Genomic DNA, 23,347 nt, shown 5'->3' with positions numbered 1-23,347 from the left:
TTTCTGTCCAAAGTTATTGGCCCTTTATCAGATTAGTTTCAAACTACAAACTGGGTTAACGAAAGTGGAACTAATGAAATACCCGAACAAAACGCTTCTTAAGTAGATGTCACCTAAATAGTTTTGTGATGTTTTCGTAATGGGGGACGGCAGAATGGAATTCATTTTGTTACCACCACCGGTCTTCTCACTGGTTTCGTAAGAGCCAACGGTGATTGAGATAGAGATTGCGGAGCGGCGCTATCAGAACTTTTTTGAGACGGGAAATCAACCATTGACATCTTCCATATTGAGTGAGACGAGAGAGAATGTCAGAAAGTCTCTCACTGACTAAAACTACCCCGATCCAACTCTTGCTTCGAACCGGAGCCCCGGTAACCCGCTAAGTTATCGGCAACTGCCGGTTACTGCGATCTCTAACCCATCTAAAAATTATGACAAACCTTTTATAAAGTTGTCAATCACACTTAATTTACATAAAAGACCAGGTAAAAAAATAGCATAACAATGAATTAATTCAATCAAAGAGTGGCAAATAACACAAACAAAATTAAATTTACATGGGAACAGAATGAAATCGCAATCCATCACTGTCGTGTTGCTGTTATGTCGACTTCCAAATAATTGCTAAATAACGACAGCCTTTCAACGGTGATTGGTTAGTATTGTTACTGTATGAGTTTTTTCAATATTTGTATATTATAAATAGCTTATGTTCCGTAATAAATCACACGTTGGTGATAAAATGCGTATATCTAAATATCAATTACCATGCCCGTTGCGCACGGCTACATATCAAAAAGAATACATCTGCACTAAATAAGGAGGAGCAATCGTGTGAATAGAACGATATGTTAAATATTCAACGGAGTTCAACGCAGTCTGATGATGGCTTAAGTAGAGGCATAACTAAAGCGTCTACTTTTCTTAAAAATATATAAAGCACGCAATGTTTATTTGAGCGACAACCTTAAACATTTGAAACACGAGCTAATTTTACCTCATTTTCTATTTGCAGTTGTAAAGCCGTGGAGTGGCAATAACAAAAGATACTGCACCAGTTACTGCAACTTGACAACGTAACACCGCAATACGTTGCAAAGATGTGCTCGACAGCTTTATCGCTTTCACACATCTACAACGTGTTTGACGTTCCACACATACAAAAGTTTAAGAATACAAAGAATATGTCTATAAAACAGTTAGTACTTTCGTTTAATAACAATAATAGGTCAAAGAAAAAAGTCTACATTAATTATTGTGTAGCCACTCAGCTATCTTCAGACATAATAATCATACTATAAGTGAAAATAAAACAAATACACTTCTACATTTATAATATTATGGTGCTCCCACACAGCAGTTATATAACGTTATACAACATTGTGTAACATTTATAACAGCATGTAACATACAACTACTGTTATAATTTGTTTAAACAAAAATGTTATTGTTACACATTGTTGTATAACGTTATATAACCGCTGTGTGGGAGCACCATTAAATAGCTAAGATGCCTCTAGAGAATAATCAATTTACTCAGCTATGTAGATTGTAAAATGAGCGATAATGCAGGTGCATTCTATTCTATCAGTTATAATCCAATGAAACGAGAAACCGACACGATCAGGGCACTTAGGTACTCTCAGGTCCGATCTCAATGTCAATCTAATAAAATCATTCAATATCAAAACTATGCAATCCCACTCATAGATGTGAAAATAGTATTCAAAGTATGGAATATAAAGCCAAAGTCAATACCATTTAGTTCAATAAATATCCACGCAATACGGATGCATTGTGCAACTTAAGAGTACGAAATTTCACAATATAATAAGTCTCAGAGAGAGACTGAACACAAGGCTTAAGTTGCTTTTAACGTTACTTATATTAAGAAAACATTTTCATAAAATCAGCACTTTATTAGAAATACAAAATGTATTTTAGTTCTCGTGTATACACGTCATCGACGAGGTAGATTATCTTATAAATAGTAGGTACATAATACAGAATTATAAGGCACATAAAATCTGAAATTAACATGTTTAAGTATTGTACATGCCACCTCAACCATATTTGGCGGTACTAGAGATTCAATTAGTTGTAGTAAGCCGGGAATTAACCATTAAACCGTGCGATTAAACAATAATCATTATTTTCAATTCATGCCCAAACATCAGAACGAAAGCGCCACAAATAATAAAATCTGCCCATTAATTGTGGTCGGCTAAATTTTGCTAATAAATAACCCTCGATTGAGGTTGGTGTGAACATATTATTTTCATTGCAGGAAATATTAATATTATAATTGAAATAAATTAGCAAACATGGCAATGTTATTTGTGGGGCAGTTAGAATGGCTCACTGTTTTTGTTCCGTCATAAAATTGGTCTTGAAATACGTAGTAAGTAAGTAACTGATCAATATAAGGCGTGAGAAATATTATATTAATGACTGCCTACTTGGTGTGTGTGATTAAGTGGTCGCAGGTGCGACTGCCGAGCAAGGAGTCTCGGGTTCAATTGACGCGTGGGGCAAAGGATTGCAAGAGTTTAAAGGCTTTCTGAAAAAAATCTCATTAGTAGCATGGAAGCTGGAATTGTTCACCCTCTATTACATGGAACTTATAACACAAATGGTGAAAAGTTGGTGTGCATTGGACGTGTTGTAATGTGCACCTCTGCCTACCCCTTCGGGGATAAAAACCGTGCCAGAAATATACACTTTAGTCTTCATTACATACACGCTTTATAGTACATCAAAATTAAAGAATCATCTGCAGCAATTCAGTCTTAAAACATAAGTACGTAAATAAACTCACGCCTGTCTACCATGAGGGTAGATAGAGACAATGGAACAACAACAATTGCTATGAATCTTATATACTTCATTCCCTTCATAAATAAAATGATAAAACAATTAATAAGAACTCACTACCGCGGACTCGTCCACATCGAAATGAACGCAGCTCATCAATAGCTATTGACTTCTTTTTACCCATAGACCGATATAATGGCATTATTCCACCTGTAGGCGATAAATTAGTGATCAAAAGCGTTCTATTTTTTTTCTGTTTTTTCTTTCCGAATGTTTCACAATTTCTCCCCTCCCCAACGTTAAGCGGTTTGGTGAAAAATTGCTTTTGTTTGTTGAACTCAATTCGCACTTAATGTGATGTGAATTAGGCCTAATATTGAAAGTTTTATTTGAAAATATACTTATCACTATATTATATCATTGTAATAATTTATCAAGAAAAATATATTGTTTGCCTGTCAATGTTATAGTTTAGACGATCTTGATTTTGTCGTAGGTATTTATTTATGTAGACACAATTCATCAGAATAAGTCAATAATATTATAATTTATTTTTTACCAAATGTTAGGCAAAACACTAAATAAGTACTTAAGCTAGAACAAAACCTAGTTAAGTAAATACTACATACTAGCTTTTGCTAGCGGCCTCGCCTGCGTTCCCGTGGGATAAAAAATATCTTATCATCCAACTCAGCTGGCTGTCAAATTTCATCGACATCCGCTCAGTAGTTTTAGCGTGATTGACGCGTGAAAGGCCCATACAGACAAACTTTCACATTTGTAATAATATTATATAGTGTGATTAGAATAATACGATATATGTCTTAAGGTACAGGATCTTTTATGACATGATTTAGTAAATCATTACATTAGATAAGTACATATGTAAGCTAAAAGGAAACTTTTATAACTGGCTTGATATTTTGCAGACTTCTGCTTCAAACTCAAACTCAAACTCAAAATATTTATTGCTTACTACAAGTATACAATTTCCTAATAGAGAAATTCAATAACCTTACCTGAACCATGAATACAAGGTTTTGCGCTAAACAACAAAGATAATTTCACTACCTTATCTAACAAAATAATGTTACAAAGAACTGTAAATTATTTCAATTAAATTCGACTCGGAAACTAAACTACGATTATTGTTTAAACTTTAATGATTTATTAATTTAAACCCGTTTTAGATTTCATTCGGAGGTAAGTAGTTTAGGAAAACTTAGTGAATTTACTTGTTGTAAGGACAAATTCTACGGACAAATAATCACTCAAACAATTATTTTATAAGGTCTGCTAACATTTCTACTGCTAAAAAATTTGGTGCCTACAAATTTTCCTCTTCATATATCAAATGCTTTTCCGAATTGATAAATCGAACGACCACTTTGTCGTTCCATATTTGAAATACCAAAAATGGCCACTCAATTCTATTTTTAAAATGCTCGCATTGTCAATTGGACAGATGAATGTGGTACAAACGTGTCTGTATTTTTAGCTTTCAAAAACAGAAATTCGTACCGGGCCAGGCCGCTTATGAATTTTTGAAAAAGGAATGTACATACCAAAGATTATGTATGTAAACTTCTTTGTACATTAATAGAATTCGTCGCAAAAAGTTTATGGTTTTAAAGGTACACCGCACATTCTATTACTTTCTTTTGCGATTACCAAGCAAAAATTATCGCACAGTTCCATATTTTTGGGGTCCAAAAGACCTTTTTTCTGGGATTATTCTCAGGTAATGTAAAGTCCTGCGTCGAGCCTGGAAATAATTTGAAACATAAAACGTTATAGTGTAATAAGAGCCAGGTGAAATCCATTGTACTCACTCATAGATTAATGGTCCTTAAGGCCAGATGGTTTGTCCCAAGTTCTAAAGGTAAATGGTGTGATTAAATGTTTTTGATTGGTGTTCTGAATGATTTTAAAGGTCTGCGGATTAGACAGCGTATACCTACATAGAATATATTTTATTATCACTGTGTTTACAATTAGCAGTTATGTTAGAAGCACAGACTTCTGTGATATTATAATATACAGGACATAATTCCAAACCACGCACTATTAATTAATATTTATTGATAAACAACTGAAAAAATAACGATAATAGTTAACCCGACACAGGAATTAAACCCAAGCCTCCTTGCTCAGGGTCGATAACTGGTCTACCCAAGAATCGAATTCGAAACTCTTTGCTCTACAACTACGACCCAACAACTTTAGCATGATCAATGAGGCAAGACCTTTTAAAAAAGCAGAATAAATAATCTATTCTATAGTTCTATTATATAGTTCTATAGTAATAATCTATTCTCTGCCAAACGGAGTCAATTTCCGCTGGCTCCTACTTTCCGAAATGTATCCGTTCCAATATCGGATCATCTAGAGCTTCTGGGCGTAACTCTATCGCCAACGCTAAACTTCGGCTCTTATATAGAGTGGAAGGCGCATCTGGCTGGTAGGAATCTGGCATCTGGCTGGGTATCCTCTCGAAGGTGAGACGGTACTTCACACCGAAACAACTGCTGAGCCTGTACCAAGCGCAGGTTGAGGTTACCGGAGGTCCTATTAACCCACTCCTCCCCTGTAACGCCTCTGATATTTTGGGTGTCCATGGGCGGCGGCGATAACCATTAGGTGATCCGTCAGCTAGTTTATCGGCTTATAACATAGAAAAAAAATAGAAAAGACCCAAAGTACTTAAAGTACATATACTTGATAGTCAGAACAAACAACATGCACGATTAATGAATCAATAAAACGTATATTAAAATATACGGTACCAAAACAAACCTAAATAAATACCATGGGGATCTAGATTTATGTCTACCGTATTTTCTTTCCCTATGGTACATGGCAATAAACAAAATTGGAAAAACAGACATGTTGTCCTACTCGAGGAGGTCAACGATCTATTTCATAGTTCATAGGAAGTTCACTTGCCAAAAGTAAGTGTAGCTACTACTATCCATTCAATCAATTTTGGATTTTAGTACAAAAGCATACAGTTGAAAATGTGCATAAAGAAAACGATGATATGTGTAGTAAGATGTTCAGACTCACCATTTTCCACCTCTCGTTAAAAAACCATGACGTGTAATATTTTGTCGAGTTAAAATAAGGAAATACATGTATGATGTACTTGTAGAAGTAATATTTTTGTGGTAAGCGTAGAATAGACAATGTTTTTGTGTTGTACTACAGGAACGGATGCGTTATTTATTAGGAAGCGTACCAGGAAAGACGTTGATAAATGTGCCACAGTTTGTCTTACCCAATACACCACATGTATTTAACAGAAAAACCGAAAATAAATCCTATTTAAAACTCATTTAGGTGCATATTCGGTTACGGAACTAGTTAAAAACTTGCTTAATATTTGCATAAAAATATGTCCAGCTAAATTTGGTTCTCCGAAAAATCCTAAACTTGTTTTGTACGGAGAGTAGAGAGACTCGCGCATATCATTTTCGTAGTCAGGAACGAAAATTAAAAATGTTTTCACCGTTGATATGTTTCATTCGAAAGCGCATGGAAATGCAAAACACATTGAAATTCAAATATAGGATAGTTGACTTCGTGAATGTTGTCAGACAAAATCCCACATTTCATACCAGTCGCGTTATAATTATTAAGACTACCTCGTATGTCAAGTGGTCGCAACCGCAACTGCCAAGGGAGTTCCTTGCTCAGATTTGATGCGGTTCAGGCAAAGTATTAATTGCATTTTTATTTTTGGTTTCCGCAAATCTAGTGTATGGTAATAAGTGAGTCCCCTATAACTTGAAACTCATTACATAACCGGTGAAAAAATAGGTGTTACATTGTACATGTATGCACCTCTTCGACAATGAAAATACGTGTGACATACCAATATGGCTACATTAGTATCTGCCTTCTCAACTAAATTGTGTACCAGTATCTTTCCAAATATAGGAAACACATTTTAATTAGAAAACAGGGTTTGATTAAAGGGCAAATGTATCCCATGTCCCACAGTTCCTACAGTTCACAACATACTGCCTACAAAGTCAATATGTGAACCCTGTCAGCGTACTACACTGATATTGAGGACATGGAATCCACAGATTAAAATTTTCAACTTGATTGGATTTTGGATTGTTACACAGCTGTTAATTAACTTTATTAGCCTCTATTAGTGTTGGGTCGAACATAGTCAGTTTGTTTGTGTTTCTGACTAACTTCAAACAATCAAAAAAGAGCATATTCCTTTTTAAAAGACCGGCAACGCATCTATGCCTCCTTTGGTGTCGCGGGTGTTAATGGGCGGCATTGATGGGTTACCATCAGGTGACCAGTCTGCTCGTTTGCCCGCTATTACATTTAAAAAACTTGAAGAGACACAATATCTGATTTTGTTAGTTTTCGTAGACTACGAAAGATACGAATATAGTGGTTTCTGTTTAATTAGGTTAATATGTACTTTCTCTGAGCAGTCAAGCAGTCAAGCAACCAAGACACTAACAGATTTAGAAGAAAAAAAAGGCATAATACAATTAAAGATCGCATTTCCCAAATATTGATAAAAAAAATCCGTATCCTTCGGTTCCCATTAACATATTTCTAAGAATGTTGCGTTTCAACAATCAACGATTTGCATACTGACACGAAAAACACAATTATTTTCCACGAAACGCAAAAAAAATATTCAAATAGAGACATACTACGCTTAATCTTCTGTATCAACATCTTTTTTTAGAAATCGTACGACAGTAAAAGGAAATAAAATGAATCAGATTGATGATTAAATTAATATAAATGAGTTTGCAGACACGAGACACGATTTTATCGCGGTAACAAAAATGAGGAGCCCCGAATATGGGTCGCGTTTATGACAGTCACCTATAAAGGGACAGTTTTAATGTTGCAAACTAAATGGTTTCTAAGAAAATACAGGTTTTATTATAACTTTCGTGGGACATACTAAATTAATTATCATGTTATCGGCTTACTTACGTAATAGTTTGACAAGGAACTCGACTAGTTTTAAACCATGCTAGAAGCTCATATTCGAGGCTCATACTAGAAACTAGTCGAATTCTTCGTCAAACAGTTACATGAGTAAGCCGATAACATAATAATTAAAATGCAGGATCTTTGGTTCGAATTATTTTTTAATGATAAGGGTGTATTCTTGATTCTATTGGTATTTTTGCTAGGTATCTCAAATTTTAATATTTAATTATTAATCAGGTGTTAATGTTAAGCGACACGAAATTCTTCTGATGCTTTCCGTTCAATATATTAGATCACATAACAAAACTGAAGAATACTGTGTCATACCTAATTTGGGTCTATTTACTCCGTCGAAGCATCAAAGATTTCATGTTATTGTGTTGTGACAACATAATTCAATTAATTAATAATAATGGCAAGTGAATTTCGCCTTTCAGATGTTGAATTAAAGAGCGAAAATTATAAAGATTTTCCATTTATGTACTAGTAGATGGTCTCCAAGCTCCATGTACGCTAATCTCGTCTCTATTAACAACTAACCATCAATCAATATCTTTGAAAATCCGATGAACTTTCTTTTATTACAAACTTTCCCCTAGCTTGGTCTGCAGATATTGTTCAACCTCGCCTATGATATATAACACCGTAACAATGGGAAGGTCATTTGCGGAGACCAGATAAATCATACTCAATCGGGTGAACTGGAGTAAAATTACAAGGCAATTTATTCTGATGCAATTTTGTGTTTTTCTTAGTTGGCCTTGTTGTGTCGATGAATTTTTCCATTAATTATAACACATTTTTCATTGTTTGCCGTTATTTTTACCAACACTTTTTTAGTATTAAAACATCAAGACACTATTTTACTTCTACTATATTACTATAAGACACTATTTTAGTATTTAACCAGATTGGTTGTTAAATATAAATCGACTATCGAGTTCATTTAATTATTTCTTGGTCTAATCTAAGTTTAATCATAGCAATATTGAATTGTAACTATTTAATAACATTTTTATAACAATATAAAATCTAGTTAATAAGCTCACTAAAACGTATCAAGACGAGGATTTTTCTATTAATACAGAATTAAAACCAACATAATCCAAGTTACTTAAACATCAAAACAATGATTTCAATCAATTCGTCAATGTAATTGATTTAAATTGAAACTCATTAAGTCGATGGTTCAGTCCACAGGCCGTTCGACAGATTAACGGCACGACACTCACAAATACTATTTATAAACGAATCAATTCCAGAGGATTCTATTTTAAAACCACAATACAACTTCCTGGGATCAATCAGATTTAAATTAACTCTTTGATGAGGAAAATTGTCAAATCACAATCTAAAGTTATCCTCGTCAAAAATGTTCATCAGGAAGTTGGCAATTAAAAATGAGTTTAAATAACCTCTTTTTAAGATTTATATTTCGATATGTCAATATACACTTATTAGGTCTCGTACTATTTCAATCAAGAGTCATAACAGCAACTGCTGAAACAAAGGACCGATTTCATTTGCCGTTAAGAGTCTCTTCCAAGTAAAATGTACGCAAAGAAACAAACAATGAGCTTCTAAGATTTTCACAGTCACTTGCTAACAACAGTTTCACGGCTGACATTCCAGGAATTGTTTGAAGTAACTCTTAAAGACAGTTTACATTGAGATTATCTTTATTGTTCCAGGGCATTCCTTAGAATTCTGTGCGTGTGCTGCCCGAGGAAGTTGCGTCGGAAATATCAACCGCAGCTACGATTCAAACAATCCCAAGTAAGTATCCAAGTTTACTTAGCGAAACTTAATAGAAAATATGTTTTTTTTTTCTTTAAAAGTCCTGAAACAAAAGGAACTTCTAATTCGGTTGCAAATTAAATTGCTTTTTCTTAGATTGTCATGAATTTGTTCTTTTACTTTCAGTTGCGCACGACTCGACGTTATTACTCATCGAGTGAACTGATGGGCATACAACAGCTCAGACAAAACTCCTGCGAGCAAACTTACATATAGCGAATCAGCTCCATTTTATACATCGCTTCGATTCTCCTCCATACTTCCAAGTGCCTTGATGAAAATATTCAATTCGTATCTTCCAAAAGTTTCTAGAATACTTTATGCGAATTAGGAGCCATTCAGAGCCGTGTGCGAAGGAGTGTAATCTCGGCCGGTGATATTATGTAGACGTTGCTAGACGGTTCGTTCGTCCAGCTCTAGAGATAGGACCGAGTAGAGGTACGTGCAGACTGTCTTGTTATCGCTCACATGTTGCACTCTGTCTCGGTGTGCCCTGGTGTGCCCTCGTGTGCCCTCGTGTGCCCCCGCCCTTGTTACTGTCCACGCTCTTCCAACAATTTGTCTGCACTCGTGTCATTGTTAACTGAGATTATATAACAACCCGACTCTCTGACTATTTTTCAACGCTTCCCATCCCTTTTATCATTGTACTAACAACAACGACGCTTCACTTTTGCATGGTTCTCTAACATTATGTAAAGGTGTTTCTTTTCCAAATAATCACTGGTTTGCATGTCTGGGTTTCGATGGATACCATACCGTGCCGTATTAATTATGGAACGTTCATTACGTTGTTTTTATAATTATAATAAATCACGCCCATCACACTGTCACGCCAATACACACACGCTATCTTTGTGAGTTCAGTTCAGTTCAAGACATACTTACACACTTGTATGTTCACACAATTCGACAAACACAGTTAAAGTACCGACTCATTTCTCTAAATGTGAATCTGTAAAATGATATTGTGTGTTATCTTTACGTAAATCTATTCATTCCTACGTGTTGCCAGTTGCATGATTCTGATCAAATACTCCGTTTCCGCTTCAAACGACTCCAATAAAAGTCTATGTTGCGAGAGTAATAAAATTCCTCGCATTTTATGGTTTCTAACAGACTTGATTATTGACAGTTTACTTGTAAATGGAAAGCGGGTGAATAATGTGGATTGTATTGCAGTACCCGGTGTCGACGATGATGTACTCGTCGGTGTCGCAGCACGAGATGTGTCGGTTGTGACATCAGGCGCGCGCGGGCACGTTCCGCGCGCCCCGGGCGCGGTGCTCCTGATGCAGGGATCGCCGCTCGTCGCGGTCCAACCGCCGCAGCGGCGACAGGCAGCCGTGCCCGGACCCTTACCGCATGAGGGCCATAGAGCACACCTCGTTCGACGAGCCCATCCAGTGCGTGGAGCGACACATGTGCGCCGACGTGGTGCCCTACTGCCAGGACTCGGAGTCCGTCAGTGAAGTGAGCCTCGACAGCGAGAGTAGGAACCCCTCGATCAAACGCAATGTTAGCAAAAAGAAAGTGACCTACCAAACCAAAGCGGAAGTGATCTCAAACTAGATAGTTATAGTGTTCAATGTATATATAAGTATATATGTGTAGTATGTTACGTGTCACGTGGCTGGTTGTTTGAGATTGTACGGATCTCTACATCATAATTAATACAACTTTATTTTAATAGTTATCAATGTATATAACATTAAATGAAAATTGTGACACATTTTACGTTTCTCACAATATGTCTAGTCTTTCAACTTGTCAATACGAATCTAATGTATAGTTTAGTGTGTAAATATGGATAGCATCTTAAATAGCCAGCCAATTATTTCTAGTCATGACTTTCCAGAGGAAAAAAAATCAATCAGGAGCTGTGATTTACTGATTAGCTGTGTAAATATTTTATGTACAATGTACATATGTAATGTTTTCATCTCAAATAATGCTTTAGATCCATTTAATTATGTGAAGTGGTACACACGCTTCCAAACATTGTAAATATTACTTAACCATTCCAATACTCGTAGAATACCAGAATATGTTCAATAATGTTAAACAAAATTTTGCTAACTTGATACACACATTATTTTAAGTGTTTTTATTTAACATAATCTATTTATTTAAGCTCTATGTGGGTGTTTCTTCAAAAAACATTAAACTTTTATTTAACAATACATTATTCTCTCGCGTTGTTAAGCATCGTGGTAGCTTATTACCATCCTTATTTTTATTGGATTGGTTGAGAGCCGTGTCACAGCTTGAAACCAAATTTTGACTTTCAATTGGCAGAATTGTTAACTTTTGGCTGAGGATAATGACGCCGTTAAGTATTTGTGATTTTTTTAAGAATCACCTATGTGGTTGTTCACGTTGACTCGCAGGCGCGGTCGCGGGCGCGGGATATCAACCGTATGACACAATATCCACTTATTATCATGTCATAATATGTTGGTCATATACAAAACACAGGTGCGGTGTAAGTAGTCGATTATCATAATATCATTGCTTGATATTTCGCGGCCGATTGTCAGCGCGTACAAACGCTAAGCGAAGGAGGTAGAAAGTACCATGATTATGGCATTACGTACCATAATTTTATTATTACATTATATTTTTAAATAGCATAACAACTAAAAACTAATAAGAATTTGAAAGAATTTTACATTTTAGTAAACAAAATGCATCACAGATGTACAACATTAACATTTTAAATGAACCTTGAATCAAAACTGTTCTTCCATTACATAAACAAACTAAGCTAGCAATTTTGTTTAACAACCTATTAGGTAAAGGTCTGAAATATAAATATTGTGTGTGTAAATATAAAAATAAATGTAATATTTTAGTAATCGATGTAATTATGTATTTTAAACCTTAAGCTAGTTGGTCTAAAGACTCCTTCCAAAATGCTGTTAAGTTTTAAAATATTACTTTGACGTTGTGCGTTGTCAGTTGTTGTGTCAAATACCTATTATTCCTTTTTATTGTAACTTTCGTGAGACATACTAAATGAATTATTATGTTATCGGCTTATACACGTAACTATTTGACGAGGAACTCGACTAGTTTGAAGCCATGCTAGAGGCTCATTTTCATGTGCAGCATTCCGCGACTAGTCGAGTTCCTCGTCAAACAGTTACGTGAGTAAACCGATAACATAATAATTAAAAATAATCCCGTTATATTTTGAGCTGTGTATTTAAAAAACAAATGAAAAACAATTCTCTCCGTAATTCGATTCCTTGCAAATAATAATCGATGATCGATTGAAGTTTTATTAAACACAAAGTTCGTAAAATTGTTTATTTCCCCTCGATGTAACTTAAGACCAGAATAAAATGCAAGGCTTTATCGTGTAAACTTATACTTTGGAAAACTTTTTACAGACAAAAATACAACATTTCCACGTAAAAATCTGAAATGGTGTACCAAAAAAAAATGTTTATTTCGACTGGTATCTCCAAAGTTTAGAAACTTCCTTATCGTTATGTAATTAATTATTTTTTTAACTTGTTATGAAATCTCCGTCGAGATTGGGCAGGGTGAAGCCCCTTAGAGTAACCCTGACCTCTCTAATTTAGGTGAGCATCAAAGACTGAACAGAACGCTCCCGTTAAATTATGTTGAAAAAAAAATGTGTGTCGTGTAATTTTTTCTAATATTGTTCATGGAAAAAGTGAGATAATTTTGGCAGACATTGGACAGGCAAATGATTATGTTAAATATTTAATATATACGTACATTCTTCCGTAAAAAAAATAATAATTTACGTGTTGATTAATCATAAAAGTGTTATAAAATTGATTTCGCACATCACAATTGAAAAAAATATCTCGAATCTACATCTAGTCAATTGAGTATTATTTTTTTATTCTAATTTTTATTGGTTCCATTGGTTTAATCCTTCGGTGTATTATAATAATATAATTCATGTACATAGTTATTAGAAAGTCATTTTGTAACCAGTCAATTTTAATTTCTTGATGATACATTTTGAAAAGTACATTGGTATTCGTCGAGGAAATAATAATGAACGTTTATACAAATACATAGAAAAAGTAAAATGAGGTAGAATTGTCTAGAGGGTTGTATAAATACCATAAATGTGTCCGATCTAGTCGTTTTTAAATTTTTATTGCCTTGAAGACTACTTAAATCAATTTAAAAAAACCAAAATGTCCTCCATACAACAAACATGATGCTTTAAACTGAATCATTAAAATTGATTTCAAAATAATTACTTATTGGAAGTCAGTTAATAAACATACCTCGATCAGATTTCAACCTTATGACTAGTCAAAGAAGACTTCTATTCCAATAAATCTCTCGATAGTTTCTAACCTAATTGTCATACCAGTGTGCCTGTCTTATACATACGGTCGACTGCACATCAATGCTAAAAATCTACCCTACTGCTCTTGAAATAAAGTCTAAAATGTAATCACTGATCTGCAGTCGATTGTATGCAGTAGTACCTAAATCTGTACATAACTACTCAGGTAATAAAACTTACTATAAATGTGTACTTCTCACTACAGCTAGGTTATAAATAAATAATATTTCAATATTGTGAATAAATTATATCTATATGTAAAACTAATTTGAAATGGGTTGTCGTATAAATTTATATAAAGTATTTTTTCTAAAAATGTTTGTTTTATTTTACATTTTGTATTCCGTGGTACATAATTAAACAATAATTTACAGGAATATTATTACAGAAAGTTGAGTAGAATCAACGAAACAACTCGACATAATACCAAGTATTTAACTTTAATTGAGAATTTCAAAATCAAAATACTCAAACAACAACAACCTATCAAGAAATAAATAAAACAAAAGCCACATAAAATTATACTCTTCTGCGAAATAATTAATTGAAAGACTGAATCTTCTATCTTTACTGATATAAGGTTCCTTATACCTTGTACCCGAACAAAATAATACTCTTGACAGCAAATCACCGTCAATCTCAGGCAGCTCTATAAACATAAAGCATATACATAGAGTAGATGTCACAACTATCCAGTATCCAGTTGTTACGGGACAAGTCGCAAATTACACCCATCTCTGTTTTCCAACTAGCATCATCTGCATCATCCCATACTACAAAAAGTTGCCAATTTTCCAAATTTTAACGTGCCATTTTCTGAGCTCATAACCTATGTACACCTTTTTACTTAAATCATTGGGCAGAGTTTGTTATGCCACAGTGCACAATTACATTATGGCATTTTTGTACTTGTTTCATGTCTACAAAACAATAAATAGGAACAATACAAAATTTTAAATAGACTAGCTAGCCCGGCTAACTTCGTACTGCCTCCAATATATATTTCTCCCCTTTACCTTTTAAGCCTTTCCTAGACCTGCACAAATAATTCAATATCAAAAACTGCCAAATCGGCGCAGCAGTTCTCGAGTTTTAGCGAGACTAATGAACAGCAGTTGATTTTCATATACATATATAAAGATATAGATATATATGAGTTTACATGAAGTAGGTCCTATAGCCTGAGGGTTCAGACCGAAACGAGCCCAAACAATAATGTTATTTGTCAACAGTAACACTTGAGAAAGGTCTGTAGAAAGTATTCTTATTGTATCCCCTCATAAGTATCACAATACAATTGGAATCCAATAGAAGAATGGCTTTCGTATAACAACTTTTTGTTTACAAACCTTTCTGAAAATTTGTATAGAGATTTGTAATGAGTGGCTCAGAATTGATGTGAAGAGCTGAAGATCGAGCTCATTAACTTAGGTACCACTACCTAAAGTGTTGTAATTACAGTTGCAGATACGGATAGAAATGGGTTGATATTGATTATAAGTAGGTAACAGTTCACGATAAACTTAATCCTCAGCGATAATGTTAAATATGAACTCCAAAACATCGAATTGAGCAGTTTAATTTAAAAGGAAATTGCAGCACCAAGCCCGATACTAGTCACAAAAATATAATCAGTAACCTATGTATAATCAGTATCAACTACTGATAACTAAAACTAACATGAATTAAATAAATAACTTTTACTAGCTATACTAAAACAAACAAATACTAAGGAATTATTATATTATAATTAGGATACAACCATTTTTTTTTTTTTAAACAATAAAATCTTACATACATGCAACTGCAACTGCCGTACAACGGGTAGCGGGTTTGATCCCGCAACGAGAAACTCTTTGTGTGATCGACAAATTGTTGCTTCGGGTATGGGTGTCAAGTGTATGTGAAATTTTATGTTTGTAAACGCGACGCAAAAACCCACGACATAGGAGAAAATACCAGTGTGGAGCAACGTCTATAAAAATATTAAGCTGATGAGTTTGTTTGTTTGAACGCACTAATCTCCGAAACTACTGGTCCGATTTAAATAATTCTTTATGTTTTAGATAGCACATTTATTGAAGAAAGTTATGTGCTATAAAACATCACTTAACTATGCCAGGCTAGGCTTTTATTGATGAAAGCCGAGCACCGCCGGTGAAACCGCGCCGCAGCCACTAGTTAATTATACACGTCCCAAATTACATGAGAATTATCTGTATCAACCACTATCACAGAATACAAACAAAACAACCCAAAACATACCGAGCTGAGCAGTTTACATCGCAGACCAAAGACAAATATAGAAGAAAAACATTGACCCTCAACTTTACGGACAACAGTTTATTTGGGGCTTTACGAAGAATAAAGGGTAGCATCGTATATTTTTTGTGAGAGAGGGGATTGTGGGGTAAAGGAGATGTTGGATCACCTGGTGGTAAGTGGTCAGCGATTTATATATCGACCGTAGTATTACCACGGCCTCACAAAAAATCTACGTGAAACAACGCTTGCGGTTTGTATCGTTGTGTGAGTGAGGTTACCGTAGACCCGATTACACCCTCCCCAATCTTCCCAATCCCCGATTTCCTAACAACCCTTAAATTCTGGGCTCCCAAAAGTCTGGCAACACAATTGTAACGCCTCTGGTGTTTCGGGTGTCCATGAGCGGCGGCGATTGCTTACCATCAGGTGATCTGTTTGCTCGTTTACCGGAATATACCATAAATGAATGATAGACACCCGCAACACCAGAAGAGTAGCAAGTATCGTTTTAATTATTCAAAACATTGAAATAACTAAGTAACTAAAAGTAGTTAGTCCGAACTTTCAGTAAGACTGTCTACTTAATATCTACATACCATACTAAAATAAAAGTTTGTTTAAATGCTGATGCTTATAATTTGTTTTGTGGTGAGTAGTGCATTCGTCGAGAAAGTCTTTAGTTATCAAAACATCACACTATGTATAAGAGACGAGCAATGGATGAAAACCACGCGGGAATACCTATAAATCTAATATAAACGATTTATTCAAGCCAGTTAAATTGATCTTCTAATAATTAACGTCATTCTAATCAAAAAGCCTCTGCTCTAGACGGTGAATCTTCGTAGTGGCCATTTATTTATTACAATGCATAAATATCAAACAATTCAAATACTTTTTATTTTACAATAAATAATAGTTGCAATGTCATTGTGTCAATAAAATTATTAAAAAAAGATTCATTTAATAAAATGTTTTTAAAGAGCAATTGTAACCTAAAAATAGTTACCATTCGTTTCGAGCAGTATGAATTTAATCAATTTTAAATATGAACCTATGTTCATATCGTACATGTTTAGTGATTGGCATTTGGATAGCCAAATGCCAATCACTAAATGTTCGCAGCTGTTAGACCAACAATCCTTATTGATATGTAATATAAAATCAATTTAGAAATCACAGTTGATTTGAAAGAATATTCACGCTTTGTTCTAGCCTTCCTAATAGGACCTTGGAACGGTATTGGTAGCGAGCCAATCTGATATAATGCGATCATTGCAATGGCTCCAGCGGTGCATATGAACAGTACGCACTCGCAGACGAGCGACACTTTTGTTGACGGCTACTATACAACGTGTAACAAACGATCGCGATGGCTACATATCAAGTACACGGCTTCTAGATAACATAACAAACGATACGGTAAGGGTTTTTTCCAACTCATTTTTTCATGGTAAACCCGCAAGGTTCCATAAATTCATTTCAGTTTATCTTGTTCGCCGTCTTGGACGATGTGATTCAACATAATTAGGTCATTCACCCGTAGTCTACTCTTTACTAATGGTAAATCAATTTTATTGACAGAATAAACTGTAAGGAATTCGTAATATTGTTACAGACAGTAATCTCCTGTAACATTGTTGACACGTTTGTACCATTTAAAGTGGCCAAGGGAAGCCATTGGAAAAACAATAGCAACAAAATGAAAACCAAATCATATGAATAAAGGTCGCAACAGTTTGCAATACACTGCACACGCGGATAAAGCTGCGACTTATATTGTTGAACACTGTGATAACTTGTATTTTGTATTGGATTTAGCGACTGTTCTCTGTTACGTTTTATTTCATTTCAATGCATAGTTTTATGATATGAATAATAATATTAAAAGTGAAGTCTTTTAATTCATGTATGACGATCTATAGTAGAATGATACAGTGATAAAGGGTATTCGACTTCCAACAATTAAAAAGTCATCTTAATTTCATTTTGTAGATTCCTTGATTAGCGCCTAAAGTTTCTTATGCCAAGTGAATTATTGATACGAAATCTTTAAAAAAAAAGTATATATACAATACAGTATATAGGTTTACCAATGTGATGTGATCTCGCACACACGTAACCCTTGATACACCGGCTGTGAAGACACGGGGCAATAAACTCCAATACAATACAATTAGGGTAAACTACCCAATTACAGCACTTTAAGAGTTAGTCCTAATTTAAGTCAATTTATTATTGTGACAAAAATTTCACCCGTTAAGGTAAATTTTATAGTTATAATATTTAATAAGGAAGACAATAATAAAAGAAAAACATGATTGACCTCTATCCAAGATTATTTAGACAAGTAAGATATAAAATGGGTCTGTCACCATTTACTGGCAATCTCCACCAATTACTAGCATAGAGCAACCCAATTATCAGCACCTCGCATCACTGTTAGGAATTGCACTAAAAAAATTTAGTTACATTATTAAAACCTGTTTTAATTTATCGCGATGACATACGTTAGTAACGTAGGTAACAAAATAATTACTTATAAACTAATAATACTTTTATCTGTATAAGTCGAGCAAATAAAGCGTCTCGGCCGTATCCATGATTTCTCTCGAAGTCATTCAGGCCAATTACGACCGCCTATAACTTCCTTGTGGATAAAACAAGAAGCCTGAATTTTCAAATACTAAGCAGGCATTATACAAACATGGTCAAAATTCTTAACATTACTTAGTAAGAATTTGTTTCGAAATCACTGACTGACAGATCATCAAAAGTATAAAGCACTTTTAACAGCCATAGAAGCTTAAAATTTTTGCGATAAACCCGCTAGGTAGTCTGCTAAATCCGGGGAAATATCCTTTCAGTAAATTCATCTTGTTCGGTCTTAGATACATCAATATCAATAACTTTGTGAATCCTATTTTATGGGGTTACAAAGTTATCTTTTGATACAGTTACTAATTAACATAATAACTTTGAACCCCATTAAATGTCATGAGATGTACAAAGTTATTGATGCAGTGTACATCTTTACTGTTTAATGAAAAATGTGAATCGTACAACAAGATACATCAAACAACTTCTGCTAAAGAATACAAGTCGCGACCTCATCATTTATTATGTACCGTAAAGACATGTAGATCTGTAAGTAATACCAAGTCGGTTATTTTATTTAGTCTCGTACTGAGACCATCTGTCTAAGTTATAATGGCCAATTGAAGCCAATTGGACATTAATTTTACGTTTTAAATAAAAACATTGACTTGGCCATCGCATGAAAACACAAGTATCCTACTTTTGTTGACATTTCTCGTATAAATTGTTTAGTCTATTTCATGACAGTTTGCAATACACTGCACACGCGGATAAAGCTGCGACTTATATTGTTGAACACTAATGATAACCTGTAATTTTGTATTGGATTTAAGCGACTGTTCTCTGTTACGTTTTAGCTTGCATTCTACAAAATGCTATAGTTTTATGATAACAAAAAATGAATAATAATATTAAAAGTGAAGTCTTTTAATTCATGTATGACGATATATAGTAGAATGATACAGTGATAAAGGGTATTCGACTTCCAACAATTAAAAAGTATCTTAATTTCATTTTGTAGATTCCTTGATTAGCGCCTAAAGTTTCTTATGCCAAGTGAATTATTGATACGAAATCTTTAAAAAAAAAGTATATATACAATACAGTATATAGGTTTACCAATGTGATGTGATCTCGCACACACGTAACCCTTGATACACCGGCTGTGAAGACACGGGGCAATAAACTCCAATACAATACAATTAATACATTATTCCTCTCTTCTTATTGGCTATGCTCGATGAGCTTTTGCTATATGCCTGTAATATTTTCTTTATAAATCAGAATCGATATAAGCCATTTCATTTATACAAATATTTTTAATGATAAAATGTTCACCTATAAATTCCAGACCATGAAAATCTTGCATAATAAAAATTAAATAACTACATAGAGTGAGTTGTCCTCTGTCTTTTGAATTGCCTGAGATTTATCTATACAGCAAACTATGTATATGGAAAAATGCACCATTGAAACTGACCCAATACTTCAACCCAAAATACCAACGCAATATAAAAGTAAATTAATTTCATCTACGAACGTAATAGTGAGTAATGGCGAAAATTCTGCAATAATTTCTACTCATTAAAAGATTCGCACGTTCGACATAATTCATATTATCGATAATAAACGCGAGGCCAGAGAATAATGTGCGAGCAATACCGCAGCATTCTGATTGCCGCAATACTATTATTGTTGTAGCAATTCCGAACATTACTACACAGTAATTAGTTCATAACATTTGTAATATTGTATAATATAGGCATTGTATAATTTTTTAAGGGAGGAAATACATGAGCAACGTGTGATAGAGTGTCAGACTCCTACTGACTAAATACGCCTCGTTCCTACTCCTGCTTTTCGCGCATGAGCCTCGGTAGGCAGTCCGCAGCTCCGGGTTGGCATTAGCCCTACTGGGCCCCATCTGTGGTGGTCTCATAGCTCTTTGAGGCGTGTGTGGAACGCCACGCGCCATAGTACGGGTCTGGTTCTAGTCGGATGGCGAGCAGGCCTTGCTCGCTATCCGCAGACACAACTGTGGAGATAAATGTATGTAATAAACAAGACGATAATGACACTAAGTAATCACTACAGATATTGAATGGATGTTGAACCACCACATGCAAGTCACTTGCGTCTTCTTGAAGAAGCTTTAACACATTTCTACCGAAAAAATCTGTAGAAATGTGTAACAGAGTCCTTGCTGACCAGTCTCTCTGGTCAATGTAGTATTCTTCCAATGAGATTGTATATTTTACCATACAATACCAGTTCATAAATAGTTTATCTTGTCGATAATAAAATATACGATAAAAACATTTGTGTCGGAATATTTCTGGCAGCCACCGGCAATATTAAAAGTAATAAAATCGTGTGAAATGTGAATAGTAAAAATATGTTATAAAGTGTCAAAATTGAATAAAATCTCTCCGACAATGCGCAACAGTCAAAATATTATGGTTAAAAAATGTTCACAACGTCTGTCGGGACATTAATCCAATATAAATTTTAATGTTGATGATGATCATTTTAATGTGTAAAATTAAATAATGTACTAAAATAATACACGAGTACCACTTTTGTCTAAAATTGCCTTTATTATGTACATACGTATTAAATGAACTAGGTTAAAAGTAAGAAACATCCTACCTCTGCGAACAAAAATAGTTCTAATAGCTACATAACATTAAAGTATAAATTATAACGATGAACCTGTAACAACACTAACAGTTCACAATACACGATAATCCATAGACTGCCGACAGTATTTCCAGTACAGCGTGGGGCATTTTAATTGGCACCACAAATTGCCCTGAGTGCTTCCACAACCCTGGCATATGAATGGCGGCCATCTTTATGTGGGATTTCCACGAGAATTTAGGTACATCGTCCATTTGAATTGATAGCTGCAATGAATTTAAAGAAAGTATACGTATTTTTGGAAACTGCTTTTTAAATACTAAATGTTTTAGAAGAATTTGTAGGATTCTTTAATTTTGCGGTGTTCTTGCTTTATTAACTAAAAATCACTGTTTTACTCACGTATATTAATGGAGAAAGCTCTACTAGTTTCGAGTCACAGAGGGACTGTTCAAAAATGTCTTCTTGGTTTTTTACATTACAGGAATTTATTATCCGTCTTACATCGTAAGTACCGTGCTTAAAGAGCCATTAAACCACCACAGATGGGGCCCAGTAGATCCGGAGCTGCGGACTATCTAGCGGGTTTATCGGGGCTACGGCTAGAAAAGCAGGAATAGGAACAGGTTGGTTTTTAGTCAGTAAGAGTCTGACACTCCCCTTGCCTCACCTAAATTCTTAATAAAGGCATCGTAAGTAAACATTTGACATTAAAAACGATCGAATGAACTAGATTTTACTCGCAAGTAGTGCTATCTTGTAAATGCAAATTTCTTAAAACACCCAATATTAAATAATTACTTAAAATCAAGTATGACAAATATCAGAGTAAAATATCATAAAAGCAATTGCAACATTAAATAATCAAAACGCAATCCATTAGAAGTGATATAGCAGACATTTTTGGAATAAAAAATGTAACATTATAAACATCAGACATAAATATTTTGTAAGTTACTTTAAACTAATGTCAAATTGTAATTCTCTCGACTGAGAAAATTGCAATCTAACGCGTCATAAACATTTCAAAGTGTCAGCTGCATTAAGTTTTACAAATGCGTCCCAAAATAAATTTGTTTTAGATAAATTAGTTCTCTACTTTAATTAATTTTATCATTTGCATGAGTGCGCTAACTGAAAACTAAGTAAAAAGGTTATCATAACCATTAAAGTTTTTAATATTATTACGGCGATAAGGATATTTTTAATTAATATTAAATATGACTCCTAAAACCGCTATTAAATAACTAGTAGTGGTTGGGTGCGTAGAACTGATTTTCGAACTCAGTGACGTACCAGCAGTGGACAAGAACAGGCTGATAATGATAATGACTGCTAAAAACTAAAATGTGTGATTGTTTCTCATAATTTTCTTCATAAGTATGGTATGACTATCACAGGCTAACTACAGCAGGTAACTACTGAATGTAAATAGCTCTTAAACCGTCTCTTTATAAAAATGTTATGAATAATAAGATGATAAATGAGTCTTTTTACTTAAAAACCGCCACCGGATCATGAAATTAAATATTTTTGTATCACACCGAGTCTAAAACATTAACCTTCTACTTTTTCCTAACAAAAAATAGGCCTTTTTTGTTGGATAAAACCCCGAAAAATGTCTGAACACATAAGTTAAACTATATAAAAGGTACTATAAAACAATAAATATCAATAGATAAGCGACGATCTCTAAATTAAAATAACTCGGAGTGGCCATAAAAAAGTTTTTTGGAAGAAATCCTAAGTTTTATTATTAAAGTGTAGCCTTATCTTTACGCTCTATTGGTTCAGGAGCCTTTACCCTAAAATGGATATTCATAAAACCTCCTTTTGTGGACAGTGTAATCCTTTTTGTCCGTTTTGTGTACCGTACACGCACGAGCCGACATTAGTTTTCTTTACTAC

General features: G+C 34.3%; 1 protein-coding gene across 2 annotated transcripts in view; it reads left to right on the top strand.

Moving 5' to 3' along the window:
- The window catches only part of LOC118278288 (dopamine receptor 2), a 152,064-nt gene extending 137,823 nt beyond the window's left edge, over nucleotides 1-14,241 (top strand). Inside the window, exons 4-6 of one of the 2 annotated variants that reach the window (XR_004783845.2) lie at nucleotides 9,489-9,573; nucleotides 9,721-10,032; nucleotides 10,777-14,241. Coding sequence is in view for 1 of the 2 variants with exons in the window: in XM_035597516.2 (XP_035453409.2) it covers nucleotides 9,489-9,573; nucleotides 10,777-10,836 (145 nt within the window). In the remaining variant the exon portion in view is untranslated. The remainder of the gene's footprint in view (nucleotides 1-9,488; nucleotides 9,574-9,720; nucleotides 10,033-10,776) is intronic. The other variant, XM_035597516.2, reaches the window with a different exon arrangement.
- Nucleotides 14,242-23,347: the final 9,106 nt, after the last annotated feature.

The sequence above is a fragment of the Spodoptera frugiperda genome, chromosome 18, assembly GCF_023101765.2.
Source record: "Spodoptera frugiperda isolate SF20-4 chromosome 18, AGI-APGP_CSIRO_Sfru_2.0, whole genome shotgun sequence".
In the NCBI taxonomy this organism is placed as follows: domain Eukaryota; kingdom Metazoa; phylum Arthropoda; class Insecta; order Lepidoptera; family Noctuidae; genus Spodoptera; species Spodoptera frugiperda.
This window is presented reverse-complemented; position numbering and strand designations above follow the sequence as displayed.